At 45.3% G+C, this 25943-nt stretch overlaps 4 protein-coding genes across 4 annotated transcripts; all 4 read left to right on the forward strand.

Annotated features, from left to right (window-relative positions):
- Positions 1-3562: 3562 nt before the first annotated feature.
- Positions 3563-5321, forward strand: LOC128873486 (uncharacterized). Its single transcript, XM_054117093.1, has 2 exons — positions 3563-3574; positions 3690-5321. Exons 1-2 carry the CDS (start codon positions 3563-3565, stop codon positions 5139-5141), a joined length of 1464 nt encoding a protein of 487 aa, XP_053973068.1. The 3' UTR covers positions 5142-5321.
- Positions 5322-9395: 4074 nt separating this feature from the next.
- On the forward strand, positions 9396-12394 carry LOC128873487 (uncharacterized; the record flags this gene model as incomplete). The annotated part of the gene is made up of 6 exons (XM_054117094.1): positions 9396-9686; positions 9785-10052; positions 10131-10369; positions 10634-11026; positions 11328-11530; positions 11646-12394. Coding segments are annotated over 6 exons (1479 nt in total), but the record flags the coding sequence as incomplete, so codon positions are not given.
- A 1139-nt stretch (positions 12395-13533) lies between these two features.
- LOC128873457 (uncharacterized) lies at positions 13534-18098 on the forward strand. The gene is made up of 3 exons (XM_054117049.1): positions 13534-13666; positions 15519-16906; positions 17017-18098. The coding sequence occupies exons 1-3, from the start codon at positions 13646-13648 to the stop codon at positions 17777-17779; spliced, it is 2172 nt and encodes a 723-aa protein (XP_053973024.1). The 5' UTR covers positions 13534-13645; the 3' UTR covers positions 17780-18098.
- A 3244-nt stretch (positions 18099-21342) lies between these two features.
- Positions 21343-25581, forward strand: LOC128873491 (uncharacterized). The gene has a single exon (XM_054117098.1). It carries the CDS (start codon positions 21343-21345, stop codon positions 25579-25581), a length of 4239 nt encoding a protein of 1412 aa, XP_053973073.1.
- Positions 25582-25943: the final 362 nt, after the last annotated feature.

A 25943-nucleotide genomic window follows, 5' to 3' on the forward strand; every position in this document is an offset into this window, starting at 1 on the left:
AAGGACCGTCATACGCGACATCGACGTTGCGACGTTTGTTACATAGCTGTGTAATCATTTTTTGTAATAAAGTGATGTTTTTGTAATAAAGTACGTTCTTTTATAATCATCTAACCGCCCTGTCCCCGAACCTCCCGATCTGGAAACCTCATAGCACGCGATGAATTCGTAAGCTTTCACCGCGTCGATAATTATCTAGACTACTGAAAACTAGAAACCGAGAATCAAAAATCTTGGACAGAAAGGATTCGTTCCCCTTCTAATTAAAAAACACTCGACTACGATTTTCTTCCACGCGATTTGAGAAGGTTGCAAGATCTCGTGGGATTCGCTGGAGAATCTGATATGCGTCTCGGACAGCAGGCTTCCTTCAACGTTGCGCGAAGCCTGTCATGGTTGGAACATTTTTTCATTCATCAGAGTCCATTTCACCGTGAAAGTTATCGTTGGGAAAAGTAAACGGGAACGGTGGCTGCGTATAGTAATAATAATAATAATAATAAAAATGGCGACAAGAAGCGCTACCAAACCGTAAAAAGAGGATCACTTTTACTCCAAAGACAGCACCGGCGAAATGGGCGGATTCCTTTCTAAACTTTTGTTCTTTTTGGGAAAGTATCCTGGGGTCCCTCGTAAGCCGACGCTCGTGCACAGACCGGTTTAACATGATTCATAAGAGTACTGTTCCTTTTCTTCTGCTTTTATTCCTGTGACACTAACGGTACTCGTCGTCGGTGTAGTATTTCAGTCGCATTTGATCCGTGTACGTTTTCGTTATAAATAGCGCATAGCAGCGTAGTTCCAGCAATTGATATTTTCAAGTTTCGAGGAAGCTGTTCCCCTGGAGTACGTTTACACGGCTACCTAATTGCTTGCGTTTCATTTGACTAGACAAACGAGACTTCTGTAAATTACACTCCTTCTTAGCAGGATAATTTGTTACATCTTCTTCTGTATTAATAGCGTTGCACGGTGCCACGCTGGGATTAAAAGTTTCCAGCTTAAATTAGTTGGAAACTCCTCCAATTTTACTGTCTTCGCGAGAAGGAGAAGAGTACGTTTCGGGTCAATGTTGATCTAGAACTCTTCGAGCGAGGCCGAGTATCGAAGTTTTCGAGCAACTAGAGAGCTCTATCGGGCTCACCAGGGACGCTCTCAAGCTGGAAAACGCCATTTACTCGACAAGCTTTTCGAGGGACGCAAATATTTAAAACTTTATAGAGGATCCGGAGTACTCGGGGGCCTACCCGTATTACAGTAACCGTCTTTGTACCCTTATTGCGACGAACAAAAGTAATTTATCAACGTCGAACATCAGGCTTCATTCGCCAAGACTTTCGAATAACGACGAGCATGATTCTTATCTAGACGAAAACAGCCTTTTCCAAAAGTTGCAATTTCTATTCGCCATTTATTATTCCAATAAAGTTTTACCCAACCACGCTTCCAAACCGTTTCTCGTCCGACATAAAACAGCACCCACACATCTAGAAAGCGCGTGGATGCGTTGATGCAGTATTCCAGGTGCTGTTCTCGAGCCTGACCTACTTCTGGACGATCGCACGTGCGCATGCACGAATAAACACGCGTCTTCGTTGACAGAGGCGTCGACGAGGGAACCGATGCAATCGGAGACGCGAGCCCTTTCCATGAAATCGCAGTTTCCGCGAGTCGCAGATCCAATGCACCGCCTTTATAAGGAACTAGGAAGCGTGCAACGCAAAGCAACGTGTTTGCTGGCGGCAACAACATCTTGCGGGCTGGATCCCAGATTCACGGAACAATGGCAGACGTGACAGTTCTCGACAACGTTGCTACCCTCCTCGCGTAGCATACGGAAACAGACAAAATTCAGGAAACCGAAGGAGACTGGGTATGACTGTTCAGACAAGTAGACATCGCTGATAAATTACTATAGCGGTGTTTTTAATGGTGATCTATATTATTCGAATATTTTAGCTATCTCTTAATACTAAGATGATTAACAATCAAATGTCTGCACGAAGGAGCTGCTAAAAATTAAAAGTACAGGGACTACGTTGTTCTGAGCAACTCGTAGTATTATATTTCTTATATCTCCGTGGTTGAAAACTCAAGTTTCACTATTTTCTGACCGGTTCTACCAGCGACATACTTGCTCTTCACTCTCACGCCCGTCCCGGTAGGCGCGTCTCGAGCGAAAACAGGGAAAATTCTGCTCTTACTCTTACCGTTCCCTGCAACCGATCGTGACCGATATCGGAAATTTTAATTGCATACTATGATACACGGACGGATATATCACCGACATCGTAACGTTTCTGGTGCTGAAATCGCCGTCAATTGCGATCAACAGTGTTCATTGTTATTTCGTCAAGAGTCCGATGTTTCCTATTCCAGACAATAACGCTTTCCGCAATCCCTCATGCGAATATCGCAAGAAAATGCAAAGCATCGAATATTAGAGCGTGTTTCAGATCCCTGATAAACCTTTCCTCCCGGCTCGTATTGGAAAGGGCACTTTCTCGAGCGAAACGTATACGACAACGAAGCTGTCGCCTCCACGCGAATCAAGTGCGCGGCTTGGACGCGTGCACCTTCTCTCGGATCGTGTCTGCTATTATACAGGGCGTGTAACATGCGGGGCAATGTTTCAGCCATCGATCGAGGAAACACTAAAGTCACGAAGAAAGTTCGTATAAACATTCATACTCATTTCGTGGATTTGTTACGTAAAATTTGTCATCGTGTTCTGCCTTCGATACAACTGTAGAATTGGGGACCGCACGTTAGAGTACACCCTGTATTTACCATCGCGACGGTGGTCGAAGGTGTGGTCCCCAGGGCAGAGATTCGTAGCTGGCCAGTACAGGTGAAAGTAAAACAAATTGAATAGACGAACGCGACCGGAACTCCTCGAAGTCCTCTCTAGCTGGAATCGTGAAATGGCTCACTTCCGTGACCACGTTACTCCGAACAAATCGCCTCGACTTTTTTCCATCCAAACGAAGTTCGAGAGCCTCTTCAAGATCGCGTGTCGAACGAGACACTCTTTGTTTTCTCGTTGTAGGATGTTTTATAGCCAGCGGCGGCTCAGCGACAATTACTCGCTGTCCAAAGGAGCTTAACTCGTCCCACGTCACACAAGAGCTTTCACGTTTAGGCCGCGACGGTCGTTGCCTTTGTTTCCCCTTTCGTGTCGTTCAGTCACGTGAGTATAGGTGGATCGCTGTCCCACCCGCGGCACTTTGGACCAGTTTGTCGCGTCGCGCTTGTACAACGACGACATGACGATCGAGAGGCGTTTTACTAGGCGGTTTCACTGAACCGGCCGCCGCCAGCTATCTACATATAAGAACAGTGAAATGTTAAACTAGTTTCCGCGATTTTTCAGCCGCCTGGGTATAAAGGAGAAATTCAATGTCGACTGATACGTCATTAGAGATCCCGCCGGCGTGTCGGTACGATCTATTCGATCGACGGTGAAACGTGAATCGGGTGAACGGATGAGACAGCGTCGAGCAACGAATACACGGATCCGAGGCTTGTAATTATCGACAGGCGTGGGCGACGGTTGATTGACATGGAGATGCTGGTTGGTATATACCCATCCTCGAATAATAAGCGTCTAAAAATAGAGAGAATTTCGCTTGATATTTGAACGCCAACTGTTTACATTTATTTTTACATTTTTATTTCCATTGTTGCAGGTACTGTTACTGTTGTCCACGGCGATCGCCGTGCAAGGATATGGGAAAAGCAACGATCCAAACGACGAGCCCTTCCTACCGATATATCCGGTGTACCCCTACAGTCCCAAGTTGATCAAAAGAGGAGCCGAGAGGGAGTCAGTCTCGCAGTTGTCACCAGAGCTCTACGCGCCCAAAGTCGATGCTAAAGACTCGTACAGCGTCAGCTACAGCACCAATTACCCTCGAGATCCTTACTACTCTAATTACAACTCCTACCCCAAGGCTTCCACACCATCCAGCTATTCTTACAGCACCCTTCCGTACACGTATCCAACGGCAGCGTACAGCGACTACAATTCGTACAGTACGCCCTACGCGATGGCTCCTCCACCTTCTTATTCACCTGTTCCTTATTCCGCGTCTTATCCTAATTACTACTACCAACCGCCTTACTATTATCCTAATTATTACACTCAGCCTCTGTACCCACCTCCGCCGATGCCACCACCCGCTGATTACTCCAACGACCCGTACTCCGATTCCAACGACAAGGAGAAGAAGAAACCCAGCGGTGATAACAGGTACAGAGGACAAGACGCCGATCACGACTCGATGGGTAATCAATACGTGGACGGAGGGAACTACATTTCTGGAAACGGGAAGGATCTCGACGGACAATCCAGCACTTACAAGACAAGCAGTCCACGGAACCAATTGGAGCAGGTGAGCGAGGTGCGAGTTAAGACCCTTCAGATTCCGTTGCCAACGACAAGCTATAGGGTGATCAGCGTTGCTGGCCAGCCGGTGGGTCCTGATTATCCTCTACCAGCTCCTTACTTAAAGGCCCAACAACTCGAGGAGCTCATGAGCCAGACCTGGGCCAAGATGATGGCGCAAAATCTGCAACAGCAGGCTGCTCAGTATCGCGTGAACGAGGCCAACAAGGACACCCAGGCTGGAACTAACGATGGTCAGTACTCGAACCAGAACGGCCAAGCCCAACGTTTCGTCTCCGTTCCGAACGTCATCGCCAAGACTGGACTGGCTTACATCGTGAACCCTAACATTCTTGGGAAGCTGAACATCGGACAGGGTCAGCTGTTGCAGAATCAGGCGAGTCAAGTAAAAGCCATCAAGTATCCGCTGACGCCAGGGGTGTACACCGCTGTCGAGAAACCGGGAAAGGATCAGACGGACTCTGGCGAGTACGAGAATTATGAAAATCCGTCCTCTCAGGGCGGCCAGGATTACGATGGCAGTTTGAGCCAGACCGATAAGCAGACGCAAAATTACGAGAACGATCAGGGACAGTATTATCAGAATCAGAACTTTGTAACGGCCCAGACGCCTCGGGGGTACAATTATCAGTACTCTGGCTATCCGTCGCAAACGACCGCCCAGCAGCAGTCGCAGCAATACAAGAATAACCTGGAGGACGTGAATTTCGGCGCTAAGACGAAGAAGGGATAACATTTTTTCGCGTTTAGGGGTAAAGAGAAACTTGGTGGACATGGTGCTATGTTTCGTTAGTCGTTACAGAGACGTCATCTCTTCGATTCGAGGTATTTTTTTAGATCAGCTATTTTTGACGCTATGATGAAGCTATCGATTGAAGTTTTTAGTCGAAGAAATGGGTCTCTAGTTATATGTACAACGCTGTCCCTGTAGTTTCTGCACATTTTTTATAACGAATGTAACCAGGGCGCTGTCAGGAGAAACTCGGTGATCGACGATGGACGACATAATCGTCTTTGAAAATCATACGTCGGTCCTGATAGAGCGCGAGGTGCAGGACTTCTTTAGAGTATTGTTCGTTAATATATTCCTCTAGTTATTTACTGTTCGACTAAGAGAGAATATCGATCCGTCGATGTTCCTTCTCCATTCACCACGACGCTATTTTTATTCACGAGGCTTTCGCATCCTACGCACTTGTACTCGTTATACAGTCACTAGTTAATAAACGATCGTTGTTGTTTGTTTCTACCAAGCGTGATGTATTGTCTCCTTCTCCCGGATGTCGTTTCCCTTTCATCCTGACTCCAGATCGCGTATCTATAATGTGCACTATCGTATCTTTGAAACAAGAGGACCGATCAATCAATTAATTGCTAGATCTGGTGTTAACGCTCGAAGAAAGTGATAGTCGAGCTCGATGGTACTTGAAAAGCTATCAAAAAACGACGAAATAATAGTGGTCGAGAGTCGGTGAGCGGGAAACGCGTTTCGACCGGATCGAGATTTCTCGAGCGCTTCGAGATGGACGCGGAAGGGCAGCGCAACGTTCGCGGAACGAAAGGAAGAGATCCGGATCGCGGCAACGTCCGGTCGATCGTTTGGGCGCGGCAATGGAAAGGGGAAGTGCGATCCAACAGAATCTCTCGTGGATGGGCGGCAAGTAAGAGAGAGAGTGGCGTTCTCCGATGTTTTGCTTTATTTTTCACGTTCACGGCGAGTGTGTCGGTGGTCGAAAATAAAATCGGACGAACCGAGCCTCTTACTTTCTCGCAGGCTGGATTTAGATCCACGATGTACACGGTGACCTGAAAGTTCCGTGCCGTCATTTTTTTATTCGTTGCATCGTCATTGAGTTGTTCGCAGTCATAGAAGGCTCGTTAAAAAGCTTGCTTGTACGAAGAACAAACATAAGGATGATCACTGATCTATAAAATGGAAACAGTTGACAATGTAGCTCGACATTGCGATCGTTATCCATCCACAACCGTCTCTTGCAATTGCGTGAAATTTGCTTTCTCCTCGCCGAGGTGTAATTCTCTATTGGATTGAAAATATTGCATTTGACGAATGCTCATGTCCGTAAATGCTTGGGCAACCTGTGAACTCTCTGCGAACGATATCTGTATAGGTTTCTAAAAACGATAACACAAGTCTATGCTTTTTTTTCTGCAAATATTATGGTGCTGCACGGCTGAGAAAGTTTCTCGAGTTAATTGAAGGTAATTCGATTCGAGGTACGAGCCCGGCGGTCATCGTTTTATAGATCGGTCCCTCTACTTCCACAATCCGAGATGCGGATAGAAAGTGTCTTTTTATTTCCTTTTCGAGAGGCGTGTTACTGTGCATGGTCGAAGAAAGGGTTCACGGAAACGCGTGATTCAATGACGAGTCGAATTGATGTTCCGCAGGGTGGAGAGACCGCCGAAGAGATTGATAGCAGTCACGAGATCTCCTTTCCTTCCGTTGGCCATAAACTAATATTTCAGAATATTAGTTTTTCTTTTACCTTTTCTGCTTCTTTGGAATACCTTTCCGTCGAGAATGTGTCTCGATGTGGTTTCCTGCTAATTTTCACTCGACCGCGAAGAGAATTACCGTAATTCTTCTTAACGAGCAGAGAAAATAGTTATCGCAACAAAGTATTCCTAGTTTGTTTGCAACTGTTTTTACATCTTCCGACAAAACGTGTAATTTCATTCTTAACCGATTTTACTCTCAGTCGTATCTAAACTAGATCATCTTGATAAGTCGGATGTGTAATTTACATAACACACGACCACGGCTAAAAATTTCTAATTTCATTTTCAGGAAGTATGTTTCAAAACGCCAGATATTTTGCAAACTCGCCCGACGACTAAATTTCTACTGCCCTGTCTCCTCTTCTTTTGTCTTCCTTTCAAGCTTTTCTTTCATCGTTCGACTTACTTATAGTAATGAGATTTCGCACTTTAGATAAATAAATGAAGTATTCAAATTCGACGGTGAAAAGTTTATTCTTTATCCCAACAAAGTGTGCCACTTTCAGTCGAATCGAATAAAGCTTGGAACGAAAACTTTAGTTTAAGCTGCTAAGTTAACGATTATCCCGCCTTTCCATGAATCTATTGACCATCTCTTCGATTGTCCAAGAAGAGACTCCGAGAAGAGATGTTCTCCGACATCCTCGACCTCCTTTAGTCGTTCCATTTATTTGATTAATAGTAATATGAATTCACTCCACATTATTGAAATATAAAATCGCTATTTACTCTGCAAGGATCGACTCGTGGAGCCACGTTGACCAGCTCTTTTTTTATTCAATTTAACGAATACCAGAGGACTTCAAAGTTCCAAACTACCTTTGAAAAGCGTCCTGTGTATACAACGCGTGAATTCCAGATAAAAGCTGTCGATTGCAGTCCGAGAACGAATTCACTTCATTAGCGAACTAATGAACCGATTAACCCGGCAGAATAATTAGTACGACTTCGTACTGGAAAACTTGGAACGATTTTAGAGGAGATTGCCGACCCCCACAGTGCCGCGACAGCCGTTTAACGTGCCTCTTTCCATTGAGAATGCATTTGGCGTGGATCACTCCGGCTGAATGTTGGAAATACTCGACTAATGACCAGTTTCCGAACGATACGAAACGCATCCGCGTTTCCATCGATTTTCCTGCACGAGTTCTCACGGGAAAACGTGTAATAACGCTCGTTTTTCTCGAATTAATCGCCCGCTGTTAGCGACTACCGGCCGCGAGAAGTGCATATAGCTCTCGTGCAGAAGGAATTAGAAATTAGAAAATTAGTATCTTTTGGATTAGAAAACTGACGATCTAAGTGAATTTCTCGATCTTATTTGCGTCGTATCATGGATTTCCTGCAATTTTCAATCCTTCGGCTAATTACTTGTAATTTATTCGTTCTCAGTCGAGTGCTGTATCGGGTATTTTAAATAGAATAAAATTGCGTGGTCGTCCGAAGGTTAAGTAACGCGTACGCTCGAGTAAAATCAAGGTTAAGCGACTAGGACACCGGAACAACGTGCTATTATTCAGCATCGCCGCGATTCGCCTTTTATCATGCTCCTCTCCGTTTCAACGAGACACTACGCTTACTGCACGGCTTTTAAGCGCGAAATGGACAATCGGAGCCTTCTCTTGGTCCCTTCACTTTTATCGGAATGATCCCAGTATGTTCCCTAACACGTGCTCCAAGAGGACCTTTATGCGCGCCATGATTCTCAGGTGAAGTGTGTGCCTCGCCAGGGGATGCTACGGGTAGGGGTAAAAGCTATATAAGAGAAGGTGAATCTAGTTTGGTTTTGTAGTAGAGCTAGAATCTCTGTGTCGTGATCGTTGTTTTTCACGCTTGAGCAGCATGGTAAGTGTTATTTCGATATATCTTTCAATGTAGGACTGTTCTCCTTTGATGAGGTTTCGTTTCTGTAAAATACTTTATCCGACGGGATCGCATCGCCAAGATAAAGTACTTTCTTTCGTACAGCAATCCTTGCCATCGGCAGCGTGTCATTCTATTCGAAGAATAATAGTGAGCTGTCCAAGACAAGTACACGTTCCCATTCTTCTTGGCTCGAATTCAATGTATATATTTTAATGTACGAGGTGGTCAGAAAATGTGCATCAGTCTACTTCATTTTCCACTCGTATTGCAATTCATTGAACACCCTGTATTATGCCCGTATTGCACCGAAATTTATGCGAGGCCCAGGAAGAGAAACTTTTACTTTTGCATCGATGATGGAATACACTTGGACCACAGGAGGGGCCCGATGTGCGGCGCGGTGTATAAAAGAGTGGTCCATACCGGATGCTTAACCCAGAACTTCGTGGGCAGTGAAAGTGTACCCTGATGCAAGTTCACTTTTTACCAGTATTCGCAATGGTTAAGCAACAAATACATGATCGAAATTAAATATTCGGTGCAATCGTTTCCCGCATGAAAATAAAGCTCGTTAAATTAATCTTACCGTTTAATCAACTTATCGACTTCGGTCAGTGGATTACGATGTGCGTTATTCATTTTGCAGAAACTGTATTTCATACTGGGTGTGTTCTTCGTCGGCATAAACGGGGAGAAGAAAATCAACTTGGAGGACATAGAGAGGGACAACTTGAGAGTGGAGGGCATATCGAAGTCGGGAATCGGAAGGCCACAGGAAACGAAGTACTTGGCGAAACCGGAAATTAATCAGCAACAATATCAGATACCCAGCCAGTACAGTAGGCCCACCAGTTCGCCAGTGACATACGTAACTCCATCTTCGAGTCAAAACGTAAAACATTTAGTATTCTATAAGTGTAGATTAAATAAAATAAAATATTTTCGATCAATTTGACAGACTTGTTTTATTTACTTGACATTTTTTTTCAGCACGTTCCTCCGGAATCCTACGCCCAGTACAACAAATACACCACAAGAGAGCAAGTTTACCAGCAGCAGAACAGCATTCTACCCGAACAACCGCTGCAACAATACTACATTGATTATCAACAACAGAAGCAGCCCCCACCGCAAAGGTTGATCGGACCCAACGTCTACGAACCCCAACAGTTTATTTACCAACCGGAAGTGACCGTGGGGAATCAACTGCAGACCACCCAGCAGAAAACGGTCACCGCAAAATATGGGAAAAACAAAGGTACTCGTCCAACAAATTAAAAAAAAAAAAAACAGTTCGTTTACGATGAATCGTTTTCACATATCCGTATTATTGCAGAGACGGTGTACGTCGATGTCCCCATGATGCACGTCCTGACCTATTATCCGAATTTGGACGTAAATCCTGGTAAAAGCAGCGTACTGGTGCCTCGGTTGACTACATCAGCGGCGGATCAGATATCCATTCCTCTCTATTCATCGCTGAACCAGAAACCAATTGTTTCGGCGAAGCCGACTTATCAGCTTCAGTACCCTTCGAAATACAATGCTGTCGGTCCAGCCGCCGCTGCAACCAAGGTTAGAGGAATAATAATCCTTTTCGCGATCGTACTCCGTTTACAATAATATTCGAAATCAAGCTTGTTCGTTGAAGACCGAATTAAATAGACAGATCAAAGAAACGAAACGTAGAGACAGCCATAGTAAATATCAAGCTTCCGATGTAACGAGCTTCTCGATTAATATTTCACGGCTTGCACTCGTGAGCGCAATTTACTGCCGCTTCCGTTGTCGCGCGGAAGGATTTAAGACTAGCCAAGGACTAAACGATCATTCTTTCAGGCAATAAAAAGCACCACAGTTTATGCTACTCCCGTTACTCCAAAGAAGTACACCAATGCACCGTTAGTGAACGTACCGACGTACTTTCCATCAGACCAGTCGTACAACCAAGGAAGGCAGTTCTTGTACACGCAAGCGTACATCGCTCAGCCCCAGTCGCAATACGTCCCTCAGCTAGTTTATACTCAACCGACGATGGTTTACATGCATGCTACGCCGGTCTATACCGATGTTTACGCTCGTGCACCTGCCTACGCGCAGGATAACTCTTTGCCTGCCAACGGGAAGTACAGTGCTCCACCTGAACAGTTGGACACCGCGACGACGATCGCCGATCAGTTGCCTAACCATGTCCAGCAAGCCAGCCAGAGCCTATCTCTAAATTACGTCAAGGTTGGTAACACTTGAGAGATGAAAGATTAGAGTTAAAGAGAGATTAATCTCGATCAGAGATGATCAAAATTTTTGCGATTCTATGATTTTGTTCTTTTATCGCGATCGACTTCTAGAAACCTTTCACTATCGTCGAGAACAAACGTAGAGATTATAGTAGCGAAAGGAGCACATTATTAACGGAGTTAACGAGGGTCTATAATTACTAGAATAAAGAGCTGCTGGAAGTAAAACGTTGTAAAACGTTTCTGCTGTATACGAAATGAAACTGACTAACTTAACTCGATTTTCTACTCTACAGGATCCCGAGGAACCGAACGATAACTTGGTGCCACCCCAATTGCCTGCTCAAGATTTCAAATCGGACGTCACGCCCCTGTCACCTGTTCAATCGCAAGACGAGGAATCCACTCCGGCTCAGAACCATGTAGACCTATCAGAGCCAAGATCTTTGCTGGATTCGTACGTTCCGAGCAATCTAATCGCGGCTCAGGATTTTGCCAGGCAAGTCTCAGCTCCGGTAAAGAAAAATTCAGAAGGACTGTGCGTAGTCGTTGCGAATAAACCACAATCGCATGACATCTTCCCTTCGAGTACTTAACGCGTAACGTTCTTACAGATATCAGGAGAGGCCGATCAAATTGGAAAGTGGCTTCCTGCCGTCGAAAGAGAACTTCCTGCACAAGAAACGCAAAACAAACTGATTAGCTAGTTTTCGTCGCGTAACGATCGACGAGTGTCGACCACACGTGGTCAGCAGGGTGTTCGGTTTCGTCGATGGAAATTTCGACGTTCGAAGTACATAGTTACGAGTGAACCTGAAGACGTTTCGCCAACAATAGAAGGCGCGATCGCATATCTAGTCTTTCATCGAAGAACGCCGAGCTACGAGCGTGAACGTCGTGTTTCGTCTTACTCTGTTGTTTCTTTTTTATTTTCTCCCTTTTTTTTTACAGACTTATAGGTGTACTTTTTATATGATTCTTAAAAGAAAAAAAAAATAAAGGCTTGTTAAGCAATCATTGTTGTCTATGAAACACTCTAACTGGATCAACAACGATGCGAAATTCTTGGGTAATTAGCGAAGAAGAAATCTTATTCTGTAGCGTATACTGTATTCGTGTAATTAAGATATACATGACTGTTTATTCGGCGCGTAAATGATGGGACGATCAGTTTGATGATTAGGTGTGATTAAGGTGCAACTGCTGGCGTTAAACACAATGGCAAACGAAGTCATAGAAATCGTACCTACTGGAATTTTTAACAGAATTCAATTAAGAAACCGTTAGTTCGTTTAAAGTGCAAGTAGGTCAAAGATACACTTACTATTTTTCAATTCCGTTTATACAGGTCAGTTGAGATTTCCCTCGACACTTAGTTTATTCGAGCAAACCTTGATATTGTCTTGTAAGCAATGAGAATATTCATTGTAAATATAAATTGCTCGTACGTTACATTAACGTTTTCTACGGTATAATAATCTTTAGATGTAAAGAAAAAATTAGTTAAGTAATGCATAAATGAATAATAATAAAATGAAGATAACAGTTACTTGGTTGTTCAACGAATATTCTCAGAAATTCGTTATTCTTTAGAAATCTGTGTCCCGTAATTTTTATTAAACGATCACCTAACATGTTTGCTAATATCTACATATGTATGTATGAGTGGCAGTGCTAATGTATCGGTGATAAAACCATCATCGGTTGCGATACGAGACGCTCAGAAGCGTCAGTGAGACACGAAGTGAGTGTGCATAGACACAACCATTTGCGCGCGTGCCAGCAGCGTGCCGAATCGAGAAAGCGGATGCTGGAGGAAAGAGCCAATGGTGTAGGCTTTTGAAATAATTTCCCAGAAATACAGGTACGTTGGGACCTCACCTGTACCATGAGGATTGTTAATCAACTGAGTTTTCATTTACTAGAACAGATAAACGATTGCATCATTTTTTAAGTAAAAGTTACTTAATTGCATTATCAAATTATCAGAGCCAAATTTTCTCACCAGATGAAAATATCGAGATAAAAAAGTTTTAGTGAATTACTTTTCCAGCAGAAATGACTGAATTTAACTTAAACTTACATTTCACATCGATCAGAGCAAAACTTGTTTGAATAACTGATGAACTTTTCAATTGGACATACATAAAAATCGATTAGATCAAAGTAGAAGATCCAGAGGTACACGCCAGGGTTTCCAGTTCTGGATTAGAAGGCAGAGGATGACATAACAAAATTAAGTTGCGTTTGCGCAACGATTCGGGCGATTGCATGAAACCGTAAGGTAGCAGAAAACGTGCGTCGATTATTTGTGACTTTAATGTTACCAGTCTTACGCGAGAATCAGATCGTAGTTCCTGCTTTTCTCGCGTCCAAGTGCTGATCGAGGATGAGCACGCAATCTGGACAGCGTCGCTACGCTACTGGTAGGTGTCTTTCCGTACGTGTCGAATGAGAAATGCCTCTGTGTTACGGCGGTGAAACTATAATCACGGTGTCCCTCTCGCGGTTCAAGCGAAGGCATATAAGGTGGGATGCTGCGGCCTCTGCTTCATCAGTCCCAAATACACACGACGAGGCCGCAAAGCGTGCAGGTTTAAGGTCGACCGTTGTCATGAGGTCTAACGCGATCTACGTAAGTACCGTGATTTTTGTTGTTTTTTTCGCGAATCGCGTGTTTTAGCTCTTACTTGTCAATAGAAATTAGAGATTTTCTAATTGCCTTGAATGTCACTTGACTGGCATGCATCGTCAAGAATCGTTTCCATCGGTTCTCAATTGGATAATTGATTAATCCCAGTGTCGTTCCAGTGATCATCTCACTAATTAACCATTTATTGATTCGTCAAGTCATTCCACGTGTGAATCAATCTGTTTCATTATCGAAGCAGTCAGTGACCACGTTATTGTATTTTGTTATATTGCAACGAACAAGTCAAATCTGTGCGTTAAAGTGAAGTTTTATTCACATAACAAAATTCATAGTTACTTGAATCGCACGTGAATACATCTCCATAGTTTTACATTTTTAGAGCAACTAGCTTATTTTAAACAAATTCGTGAAAATTTCATAAGTTTTAGTTTTCCAAAACCAGAATGCCTCCACGTAAGATCAGTTATGGAAAATAGAAACTGTAGGTTGTTGCGCAATATCTGATCAGAAAATTTTCTCGAATGCATCGCCCAGCGCTGCAGTGATCTTCTTCGATGGCTTTCCCACTGGATTTCTGATTAGGCTCGCAGCAGGTATACTTCTTGCGTCGTTTCAGTGATCATCTCACGGACTTCCCCTTTACTGCTTCGTGAATTTTAATTCTGTTTATTGCAGTCCATCGCATGGTCGGCGTCATTAAGACTACGTTAGGTGTTAAAAGTATGTAGTAATTGCTAATTTATTTATAATTGCAATCGACTACAGTTAAGTGATTTTGTCGTAATTACTCCAATCTCTACACATAGTATTGCTCTTCACGGCTGGTTAATTTTCTACTCGATACGTAGAGAAACAAGTCTTACTATTAACATAAATTATTGAACGATTGATTATCCGCATTGCTGATACTTTTGCATTCCCTTTTCTCGACGGAATAGTCTCTTCTAAATCATTATGGAGAAAGTGTTTCTTATCTTCTTTCATCCACGGTCGCGCATCGTCCGGCAAAGTAGTCGTGGCAGATGCTCTTGAGCAAGTCAGTGAAAGTCCTTCAAGGTATTCGACGAATACTGGCGCGCCACACCGTCATAAAATCTGTTCCTTTTGGTCCTTGTTGGGTAACGGCTGATTTCCTATCTGGCTGACGTAGAAACACGATGAGAACCTTGCTTTCGTTTGGCAAACAACATCCCCGAAATGCCAATAATTAACGACTTTCCAGGTAAATTGGTTTCACGAAAACCAGGTTGATGATACGCGCGTTACGTGTAAACTTTCTCACCAAACTCGTTTTCGTTAATTGCTGTACGACTAATCAAGAATTATCAGCATCGTAACTGTGGGTTACAGTCGAAATAATCCGCATAAATTAATTCAAAGTTAACACAAAATTTAGTCACGTCCAAGTATACGATACCTCGTTATCTATAGAACAAGAAGCGATGATTTCTTATCGATGAACGCTGGAATTTCAATTCTCGTGGCGCGGATATCCCTCGAGGCGCGTTGGCTGTCGAAGAAAGCGGTGAAAATCACAAGTGCACAGCGCATAAAACTCGTTCTCCGGCTGCTTGACTTCGACGGCAACCTTGTAGAAATCCAAACTCTTTTCTGCCAAGGTCGACCCCTGTAATGATTGCTGTTCGAGACGTCCAAGATTTCCCCTCGATCAATAATTATTAGCCTACTTCGCGAACGTCCTTCCATTCTTCTGCCGTAAGAGAGGAGGACGTGGAACACTTTATAAGAAGATGACGCATTGAAACATAATTTTGTTTAAATAGTAAATGCTTTCTAAAACTCTTCTTCCTTACTTTGCGTCCATCGCTTTCAGATCGCCACGATTCTGCTGGTAATTGGCCTCAGCCATGCAAGAACTTCAGGAAGGGATCTGTCCAAAGCTAGCGCCCAGGCTGAGTCCGTGGACGAGCCTGTCAGTTTGGACAACCCAGAGGATGCAGAGATCCTGGACTCGAAGGAAGATGGCGAGGAAGAAGAGGATCGACTACCCATTTTGCCTCCGATCATTCTACTAGACTTTGGTAATGGAACAGAAGATGAAAGCGTCACGTCCGAGGAGAAGTCCAAACGAACGGTCAACAGTGGTCTCGGATACGGTCTCGAGCAGAACGTCCTGCAACCTCGAAAATACAACTACTACTTCCCTGCTGGAAAATCGGGAACCACGGTGAGCATCGAGGAATCTATCAGCCCATTCCTACCTAAAACCATCATAGAGAAGATCCAGCCTACCAACCGAGCAGAGTATTTCCATGGAACGCGACATAATTCGTTCGGTGGGATCCAGGCTCAAAGTCAGACTCAATCGAACCAGTACCTGAATTACCAGCAATCATCGAAATCCCAGCCTGTGTTCGGATCGCGGACGAAGCCTCAGAAGCCACAAACAAATTTCGGGTACCAGAACTTCCCAACAACGCAGAAACCGGCGGTCAGCTCGTTTGGAGCTCAGTACTCTGGATACAGGAACATTCCGACTACCACGCAATCGTCCTTGGCTTTCAGCTCCACGGAGACAGTCGGATACGCAACCTCCAGCCCTGGCTCGTACAAATATGCCGCGACAGGCCCCTTCTCGGCCAATATGCACTCTTACTCCGCCCAAAGGCAGAACACTCGATCCCGTATCAACCCCCAAGGCTTGGGCTCCGTTGCTCAAACCGTCGAGACCTCCACCGTCGCACCGTCGAGTTACGATGTTCAGGACTCCGCGCAGCTGTCTGGCAATGGTCCCAGATATACGGTGGAGGATGGAATCCGCTACGAGAACAAAATCTTCTGGAAATACCCGGACGGCCGGGTGTCCGACGTCCCGCCTGCTACTTACGTGGAATATCCGCAATTCACGGGGCAACGAACTAAATCCCAGGGCGCCTCTTCGATTTACGAAGCAACCACCACGGAAAACACCGTCCTCTCCCAGGGTCCGGTGCAATTTCCCACGGTAGTCGAGCAGAACGAACAACAGGCGAACACATTCGTTTCCGCGGAGTCGCTGTCGTCGAGCTTCCCCCAGCAACAAGTGTACCGGCTCGGTTATCAGAATTTAGTGACCCAGAAGCAGCAGCCTAACTTGGCGCACCAACGAAAGCCCACTGTTAGCGGATATTCCTTCTCGTCGTCTTACTCAGGAAGAACGAAGCCCAGCTCCAGCGGACAGAAGCTGAATTACGAGTCTCTTTACAGCCAGATACCCTCCAGGTTAGTGGTGAACTCACTGGCGAAGATAAGTATTACTTAGGTGAACTTAGATCGCTTAGAATAAAGATACTTTGCACCACACTGTAATGTAATCAACTCCTCTGTTTCAGGTACCAGACCAACAGCCCAAATGCCGAGTACACCGACTCCTACGTGACGGAGCCTACAATCAACACCACCACCCCCGTCACTAGTGTCTACGGTCCGTCAGGTGAGAGCTCCCGGATCGCTACCAAGTACACCCCGAAGGTTCAGAATTACTTGGACACGATACTATCAGAGAATGAGCAGGCAACGAAGCAGAGCCTAAGCAACAGCGATCTGAATAGCTACAACAACCTTCAGTACTCCGACTTGCTGAACTACAATCCGTCCATCTCGGAGTACATCAGGAACCCATCGTCCATCTTGAATGTTCGTCCGACTTTCGTGCAAGCCGGGAACTCTTTGATACCCGTCATCATCCTTAGAGTGGACGGAGCGTCCCCTATCCAACCTAAGCCCTCTCAGAACATTAATTTGAAGGCTCTGCTTCAGCAGTACTTGATACAGTATGCCAATAGTATTCAGGAATTGGCGCGACCCTCCACCTATAATCTTGGAACGGAGTCCATCGACAAGGACAGGAGTTCTGGTATTGGGAAGAGTCCTGTGTTGGATTTGATTCGACTGACGCAACAAGACGCCCGTAGTGGACCTAGCTACGATTCGAATTCTTACAATGGAAGATCGAGCTACGAGACGAGCAATTTGGATGTGTCAGCGGACTTGGCTGGCAGCCATTACGGTGAACGCTCGACGGCTAGGCAGAAAGTGAAGAACGTTCAGATTGTGGATGATCCAAGGTTCACGACTTACAAGGTCAAGAGCTGAAGTGTTTCTGAGATCTCAGATCGGCGGAAAAGACATTGTTCTTCGAATGCTATGAATTGTCTAGTTCGACAGTATTTAATACGGGATTGTGCAATAAATTTTTATCGCGAAATACTGTACCTGGGCGTTGATTCTTTGAGACGTCAGATCTATTACCTCTTAGATAAAAGTTTCAAAGAATCGGTCGCGGTCGGAGCACACGGATGCTTCTAACCAAATTCTTCGCTTCAAGAAGGTACCTTATGAGCTTAGTTTTTTTAAGGACTCAAGACACTCGTTTTGTATACATTCCTATATATTTGAATAAAACTCATACATAGTCGATAGTCAATTTTAATTCCCTTCGATCTTCCATCTTCTCGTATTCTCACCGATCCATAGATAAATTTAAAAATCTGCCAGAGAATTTATTAAAATATATAGATCGTACGCAAAATATGTTTCAGAAAATGCAACGATCAATTTCTTTTTCCAAATGCATATTAGATTCTGCATGCGTTTTCCATTCTCGTAAGCATCGCAGATGCATAAAATTCACTGTCTAACAATTAGATATCACGTGACACATAACACGGATACCGTACGAATACCACAAACGCGCCGCGCCACGCAAACAAATGCCACACATACCACATAAATACTGCGCATACCGCAATGAAATAGCTTCATTATTTGAAATACCTGCTACTCGAAGCAAATCGATTGCTCCATTTACTGTCTGATAACGTAGCGGAAAATAAAAGGCTGAATATGTTATTTCAAGCAAACGTTTCACGTTTTCCTTTCGAATGACGGTCGCCAGTTATTGTGGCTATCTGACAAAAGCAAACATCGCTTGTAAGTTATTTTACGAAACTCAAAAGCACCGGCAGTTTTCACTTTCTATCCAAATCGTTCCTGAACGATGAATCGCAAACTATTAATATACATTTACGGTTATCTCGCGAATCAACAACAGACAATGTTAATGCATAAATTGTACAGTCTATTATTTAAATTCGCGGGAATTATCGTAGCATCAAAATAGCCAAAAAAGGAAGCAAAGGGAGAAAAGTAAGTGAACGCGACACGGTGCGAGGCGGGTAATTAGTGTTAATTGTCTGCATGCGTGGGGATGAACAAACTACTCGCGATAGTCGTAGGGCGCAATTAATTCCACGTTTTCACAACGAGAAGCAACGATGATATCTCCAGCATATCTACGAAGCACGGCAATTAGACACAAGGCATTAAACTGTGGCGATTGCCAGCGCTGGCGAGATCTTACACAGGCAAATCCTCGAGCGTTCAGCAGCGTCCTGGCACACCGACGCTGAGCGTCGTTTCTATCGTGTGAGGCAGGTTGCATCGGGAGGAGCGAGCGCGCTGTGCATAATGCGTGCGTTTCAGAGCGCATAAAATCCTGGACGAAGAACTACTGACCATCCTAGGCGAATCTTCCATAGTTTACGTTGCGTCTGGGTGGGATCTCTTCGCCAAAAATTAATCGAACGATTGCCAAAAATTAATCGAACTCCAAAAATAGCTTCTACATTCTTCTCGTCGAGAACTGCTCCGAGATTCTTCGTGAAAAGTGAGAACGATTAGCTGCAGAAAAAAAAAATCCAGGCGTTACATATTATTAGAAGTAATTACACTCAATTACACCGAACATTCGTAGATCTCCAAGTCTGATGCGAACGGACTAGGATACTTTTCCTTCGTCCAGCAAATTTGCGTGGCTTCCACCACGTTAATGATGGGTGGTCGCATCCTGCACTTGTTGCGGACAACAATTTCCCAGCTGCAGTCGCGTGTCGCGAATGAAAGTATCCTCAGGCCGATGGGCTCTAGGATAATATTTAGAACGATATTTTTCACTTGGCTACCGGAGTGTATAAAGAAAATCGCGTGTCTACTATGTGGCTCAGTTCTCGCGTGGATGTTCGCCTCGCAAGGTCCTTCGGATTACAGAAGCTCGAAGGACGGACCACCAAGCTGCAATCAATGTGTTCTACGCGACGTTCAGTGACACTCGGCCCTGCCTAACTGTGGTTCTCCGTTTTAGAGGGTGTGCCCGACACGCGACCAAGGAAAATGTTGTTTCATCTCGTAAGTACCGGGATCCGAGTGCGAATTCAGTTCTTGTGTTTATGGCGACCTATCGAAGGATAAACCGTCCATAATAATCCATCGTAGCATTCCGTGGGCGAGTTTGAAACTCTCGTAAACCCCTTCCGCCATCAAAAAATGTCCATTCCAGTGAATAGAAACAGTGACCATTTGCTTCAACGATTTATCCAACGCGTGTTTGCATCACCTTGCGAGACATATTTTTACGCGATTTAACACTTTTATTTTGTCTTTGTTACGATCTTTATTGCCTCGGTAGCTAATTAGCAACTGGTTCCTTCTACCGGGAGAAAGATTATTACGCAAATATTATGTACAGCATTGGTTCGATTCCCTTACTCTTATTTTTTTCTCTCCTTTTCACGCATGAAATGTCTCGATTCTATTCAAAGGTGTTGCTAAATTAACAAATGTAATCCATTTCAGAAATTTGTGAAAAACAGGTTCAACGTCGACAGAAATTTCTAGTGTGTATCTAACCGTACACGGATCAGTATAACTGGAGCACTTTCTATCTTAATATTTCGACGTTAGTGTTTTCCCTAATTTACCTCCCGCGCGAGTTAACCAATTAGAAGTAAGACCTTACTTTCTTCGCGCTCTCTGACCAGGGATATTTTCTACGTCGCTCCATTTTGGATCCGTCGAAAGGGGATAGAGATTTATTGCTAGCTGCGTGGATGCACGTTGCACGATGCGTTTTCTTCGCAATTAGAGCAATTTTTCTTCGCGCGAAATTACACGCTACTATTAACCGTGTTTATTTAATCGGAAATGTATCAGAGCGTCTGAAAATGACACACTTCTTAGGAATCGTGTTTTCGTAAAAATCTCCACCTCTCAATTATCGTAAGTCCTCCGCTTATGCTGTTCATCCGTTCTAAAATCAGACTTGGGTTGAGTATCCTTTAAGAATCACAGAAAAACATCATCGGCTTTACCGAATGCATGTACACAACCTGGCGACGCAGTTTTGATCTTTCGAGTGGTAGTTACACAAGACCCGATTCGCCGTCAATCAGAATTTGGTCGCCATGAATCAGTGAGAAAGTTTCCGTGGATCTGCTTCCGTGCACATTCAGTCCTTGTCCGTCGTAGTACACACGCATGCTCTCCGCATTTTACTTTTCCACTCCGCTTTTCTTTTCTAGGTCAGTCCCTTGACTGCCAGCTATTTTCGCCGATGATTCCGTTTAGCTTTGCCATTATCTCAAGTTCGCAATAATCGGAGCGCTTTCTTCTTTCGGGCTTGAACGCGATCGCCAACTTTCTTCGAACCAGCTAGCGTCTTACCGCGTCTGACGCCATAGATCGGTTCGAGGCTCATCCTACGAGCCATTTAAAAAGAACGCGTTAAAAGAAATACTATGTATATTCATCGACAGTATAAAAAATCAATTCGTTATGGCTGTCAGTATATTTCTTTAATTAATTCGGTTAAATCGTCCGGGATGACGAGAAAGTCTGTGAACTCACGCTGCGAATCGAACACATCTTCTTCTCTGCTAACGCATTCGTATTCGATGCAGGTCCTCTTCTTCTCTTTGAGCTGGCCGCACCTAATAGGAGCCAAAGATGTGGTTCTCAAAGAAGAAGCTGCGACTCTCGATCAAATTGCAACCGCTTCGGAAAGCGTGGTACAAAACGGCGAGAAATCCAAGGAGAAAGATAAGGAGTTTCGAGATCAGCTAATAACCTCGCTAATAGACACCACGGTGCACTACGAAAACTCGAACGGTTTCGTTCCGATGACGACATCCTCGACGTCCAAGTCTTCCAATCGCCTCGACCAGCTGGAGCCACTCGGCAACATCACTTGGAGCAATTCTTTGAACGATCCGAGCAACTCCACCATCGACGACGAGGACTCCGTCGAGCAGGAAGATGTGGACGAATTGGAAAACGATCCCGCCTACTCCACGGAAGCGAGGATATTCTTAAACTTCCCACGTCCGAGTGGGAACAATCGCAGATCGTTCGAGTACCAGACACGGCAAAACGACTTCGAGCTGTTGAAAGTCAGGAACGACACGCCCGTGGTCGCCAATTATCCGGACTTTTACGAAGGCCCCCCGAGCTCCGTGGAAAGCGGAAACGAGAATACGGAGTCCTCCTCGAGATACGGGATCAAAGGAAAGGGAAAGAACCTGGAGAATTACACAGGAAACTACGGGACGATAACCGACAATAACGACGAGAGTTCTTCTTACGCTCGTTATTATCCTAACAATTCAGCGAGGGACAAGGACAAAGCTGCTCGCGAGCAGGAGAAAGTGCTCGATAATTATCATCAGCAAGATGTCTTCAACTACGACGGTCACGGGCAGAGCGGACAGAGCGGGCCCATAGCCTCGTCCTTTCCAAGGACGGATCAGGAGGTGAACGACCTGGAGAAGAGCAACTCCAACAGCTACGACGCGTACGCCAGCATCGCGGCGTCCTCTCAGCAGACGAACAATCACCACAGATTCTCAAGACCAGTTGTAGTCGCTGAGTTCGGTAACTCGCCGATAGTATCAGGCTCGGGTGGAGAAAACTATGAAACATCGAGGGTGTTGCACAACAGGGACGGCAGATTCCGAAGTGAAGAAGACTCCCGGGATTTATCAGACGAGGATTACATGGAGTACACGGAGAGGCCCAGAAGAGTTCAGAAGAACAGAAGACGACCTTCCAGCGGCGACAGCTCCAAGAGACTCCAAAAGGAGCATCGAGGATCGGTGTCTGATAGCACAGAGTACGAGAGCCACGGTAAGAGGCATCACTCTTCGAGAACGAAGTCAAGGCAGAGGATGCGAGGAAATTCTTGGATGGACGACGACAGACATCGCGACGAGGACGACAGTTACGAAGAGACGCGATACGATAGCAGACAGTCAGGGTTGGAAGCAAGGCACAAATCTCATCAGAGCTCCAAGTTCAACCCTAGCAATACCTGGAATCAAATATCTCCTAACCTAGAGATCTCACACTCCAGCGGTGTCGAAATTGGCCAACTAGAGAAACCAAAGTTCCTCGTTCCTGTCAAAGTGAATTTGGTACCTGTAGCGAACTTTGATCACTCGTCGGCGATGGGCAGCAGCCAAGGCTTCGACGTGTCGAACGCCGTTGTGCAAAATTTAGTCTCAGCCACGCCTGTCAGCACCGTCAGCTCACCCACGGGAATCGGCGATGACTCGAAGTTGAGAGTCTCCACGTCTGCTCCGGACGTCGTCGTCGGTCAGAACAGCTTTCATAACTCGATGCAGGCGGTGTTTCCTCAAGTGAGCGACTCCAACAAATTCTCGACGAACTTGAAGCCTCAGTACGTGTCCAGCACGGTTTCTCCGGTTTTCGCAGTCACCCCAAACGTGAATCCCCTGCAGAGCATACCCATTCACAGTGTTCATGGGACAGCTACGCCACGGACGACGTATCAGGTTCACGGGGGCATGCCTCAGCTGATAGTCCCTCAGCCTACTCATCAAACTGTCCCAACGTTGATGCAGACTCCGATACAATCCAACCCAGATTTCAATATTCAGGTGAACCCACACGGCATGCACGGTCAAAATCTTGTCAGTCACGGGAATTTGCAGGTGCAGAACATTCCCACGATGTCCACCATCACGTCGACGCCTCAGACTCTGCCAGTAACGAAGATCAATTTGGTGACTGCCGAGTCGCAGAACAAGAAGGACATGATCTCTGGATCCACCGCGAACTTCTTGGCCTCGGCGACCATGGCGGTGGGTCAGAACGATCAGAGGCAGTTGAACGGTAACTCCTATTATTTGCAAAATTCGAATACTCAGCAGATTGTAAAGCCACAGGTGCAGACTGGGCTCTATCAACAAAACGTAGTTCCGAAAACGAAGACGTACATTCAGACGACCCATCTGTTGCCAGCTGTGTTGCAGCCTATGCCCACGCTGACCACTTTCGCAGCAAGCACTCCTCAACTGATCCCTGACCATCAGAACGTTCAAGGAGGAACGTGGCAGAACCAACAGTTCGTAAAGGTACCGCACACTGGGGTAGACAATGGTATATCAACGTTGAGGAACATTAAATTGCCATCGCTCACGTATCCAACGATGGACAATACCGGTAGCCAGAGTATCAACAACGTTAATGCATTGAACACGTTCCAAGGTGGTTCAGGGGGGTTGGAGAACGCTCATTTGCCATACGTCGGCACAAGAAATGTAGAGATTGTGAATCCAAATATCAAACCAAGTCCAGTGGACACGATCATAAATTCCTACGGGGCGATGCATTATCCCGCGGCAGTGTTCACCACGCCATTCCCCATGTTCACCACCACCAGCGTGGTCACTGCCAGGCCAGCGCTAGTGTCCACCACCGATTCCTCGTCCAACGTTCAGAATTTCGTCAACTCGTTGACGGAAATAGGCTCGAAGAACCAAGATTCCTACAACGACATGAAAACGTACCAGTCTCAAGACAGGCCCGTGTTCAATCCCATCAACTTCGTGCCCAACGTAGACGTGATGAAGAATCAGAATGCTCTGAACAGCAAGCTGCACGCCAGCGAACCTCTGCCGCAGAATCTGAATCTCGTTCCGCTGTTACCAGGAGGGAATTTCTTCAAGCCCAGCTTCGACGCACAGAGCGAGCTACTGACGAAACCAAAACTGAACACAGACCTGGCGACCTACGCGGAGCAGATGTTCAAGGAGTCTCTGAAGACCATATACAACTCCCAGAAGTGGAACAATGACCGAAAGCCAGGGCATCATCGTCACAACGCGTCAGATGCGATGGACATCGCGAAGCTGAAGAACGAGCTGCAGCGACTGAAGGCTTCTCTGTCTGATTCGAAAAGAATCAAGGATGTCGAAGCGCATCATAGCGAAACGAAACCGCAGACGGCTGAATTGACTAACAAGAAGCCTGACGAGTTGTTGGCGGCGCTGGAGCAGATGCTGAAGGCTCAATCCTCGGACTCTACGCACTCCTACCATGGAAGCGGTAGACCCCATAGACATCGCAGACCTTCGGATCAAGACAAATTCACCTTTGGCCCGAACAGCGATTTCAGAGACACCAAGCACGTCAGGGACTTCATGAAACCTCCTCACTCGGGCTCTCACCGCTCGAAGGGCCATTTCCACGACAAGCCAGGAAAGAAGAGACCGATGTCTGGACCACCTAGATTCAATGGTCCAAGTCATTTCCATGGACCGAGACCTTATCCCAGGCATACGTTCTCTCCCAAGACAAGTGGTCCGGAGACTTCTGCGACTAACATAGACACGATTCACGCCGAAAGCTCACCATTTGAGCAACTACACGATACGAGACATCGTCGCCCTGATTTTAAGAAAGGCTCGATCGACTCGTTCTCCTCGTTCGCCTCGTCGCCCACCGATAAGAATATTTTCCTCAAGGGATACGAACACCACAAGGGCGGCAAAGAAGGCGGCATTAATCACCCCAGGATGCACAATTTTTTTGGACTGCTGATGAAGAACAAGCAGCTGCCCAATGGCCTCGCTCCGAATTACTTCCAGGACAAGGATCAGCTGAAGCAGTTCTTCGAAGACGAGACGCTACGATCGCAGCAGCAATACTACGACGATACCTTGAGGGATTACTTTAACAAAATGTCAGAAAGCGCGTTGCACTCCAATTTGCGCAATGGTCACGATACACGAAGATACTTGACACAAAAAAGGACGGTTTGATAGCCAAGTTGTTTGCAGTATCGTGCGTAGATTTTAATCCTACGATGCGTGGATCGTAGGGATAAAATTTCGATCATTACACTAGTACGATAAGAACTAGATAGTAAATGTCTTGTGTTTTATCGAACGATCATCCCTTTCGTTCGACATGTTCACATAGAGGCTATTGCTTGATTATGAATTGTAACTAATTAAGTTAGATACTCGTTTTAAGTTTAAACGATCGTGACTAATGGAGAAAGTCTTAATTGTTTGTCTTTAAGGTGCTAGCGATTGTTGTACATATTATCCATAAACCAAAAATGTATACGTTGTTCTTACAATTCGTCGCATTTACTGTTTACCTTTTCAAATAATTTGCC

The sequence above is a fragment of the Hylaeus volcanicus genome, chromosome 3 (genome assembly GCF_026283585.1).
Source record: "Hylaeus volcanicus isolate JK05 chromosome 3, UHH_iyHylVolc1.0_haploid, whole genome shotgun sequence".
Classification (NCBI taxonomy): domain Eukaryota; kingdom Metazoa; phylum Arthropoda; class Insecta; order Hymenoptera; family Colletidae; genus Hylaeus; species Hylaeus volcanicus.

Excerpts from the sequence above, each read along its gene's own strand:
- LOC128873457 (XM_054117049.1), top strand. The coding sequence starts at position 13,646 with ATGAGGTCTAACGCGATCTAC. Across the intron at positions 13,667-15,518 it reads TGAGGTCTAACGCGATCTAC|ATCGCCACGATTCTGCTGGT; the intron begins GTAAGTACCGTG and ends CATCGCTTTCAG. Across the intron at positions 16,907-17,016 it reads TACAGCCAGATACCCTCCAG|GTACCAGACCAACAGCCCAA; the intron begins GTTAGTGGTGAA and ends CCTCTGTTTCAG.
- LOC128873491 (XM_054117098.1), top strand. The coding sequence starts at position 21,343 with ATGACGAGAAAGTCTGTGAACTCACGCTGCGAATCGAACACATCTTCT.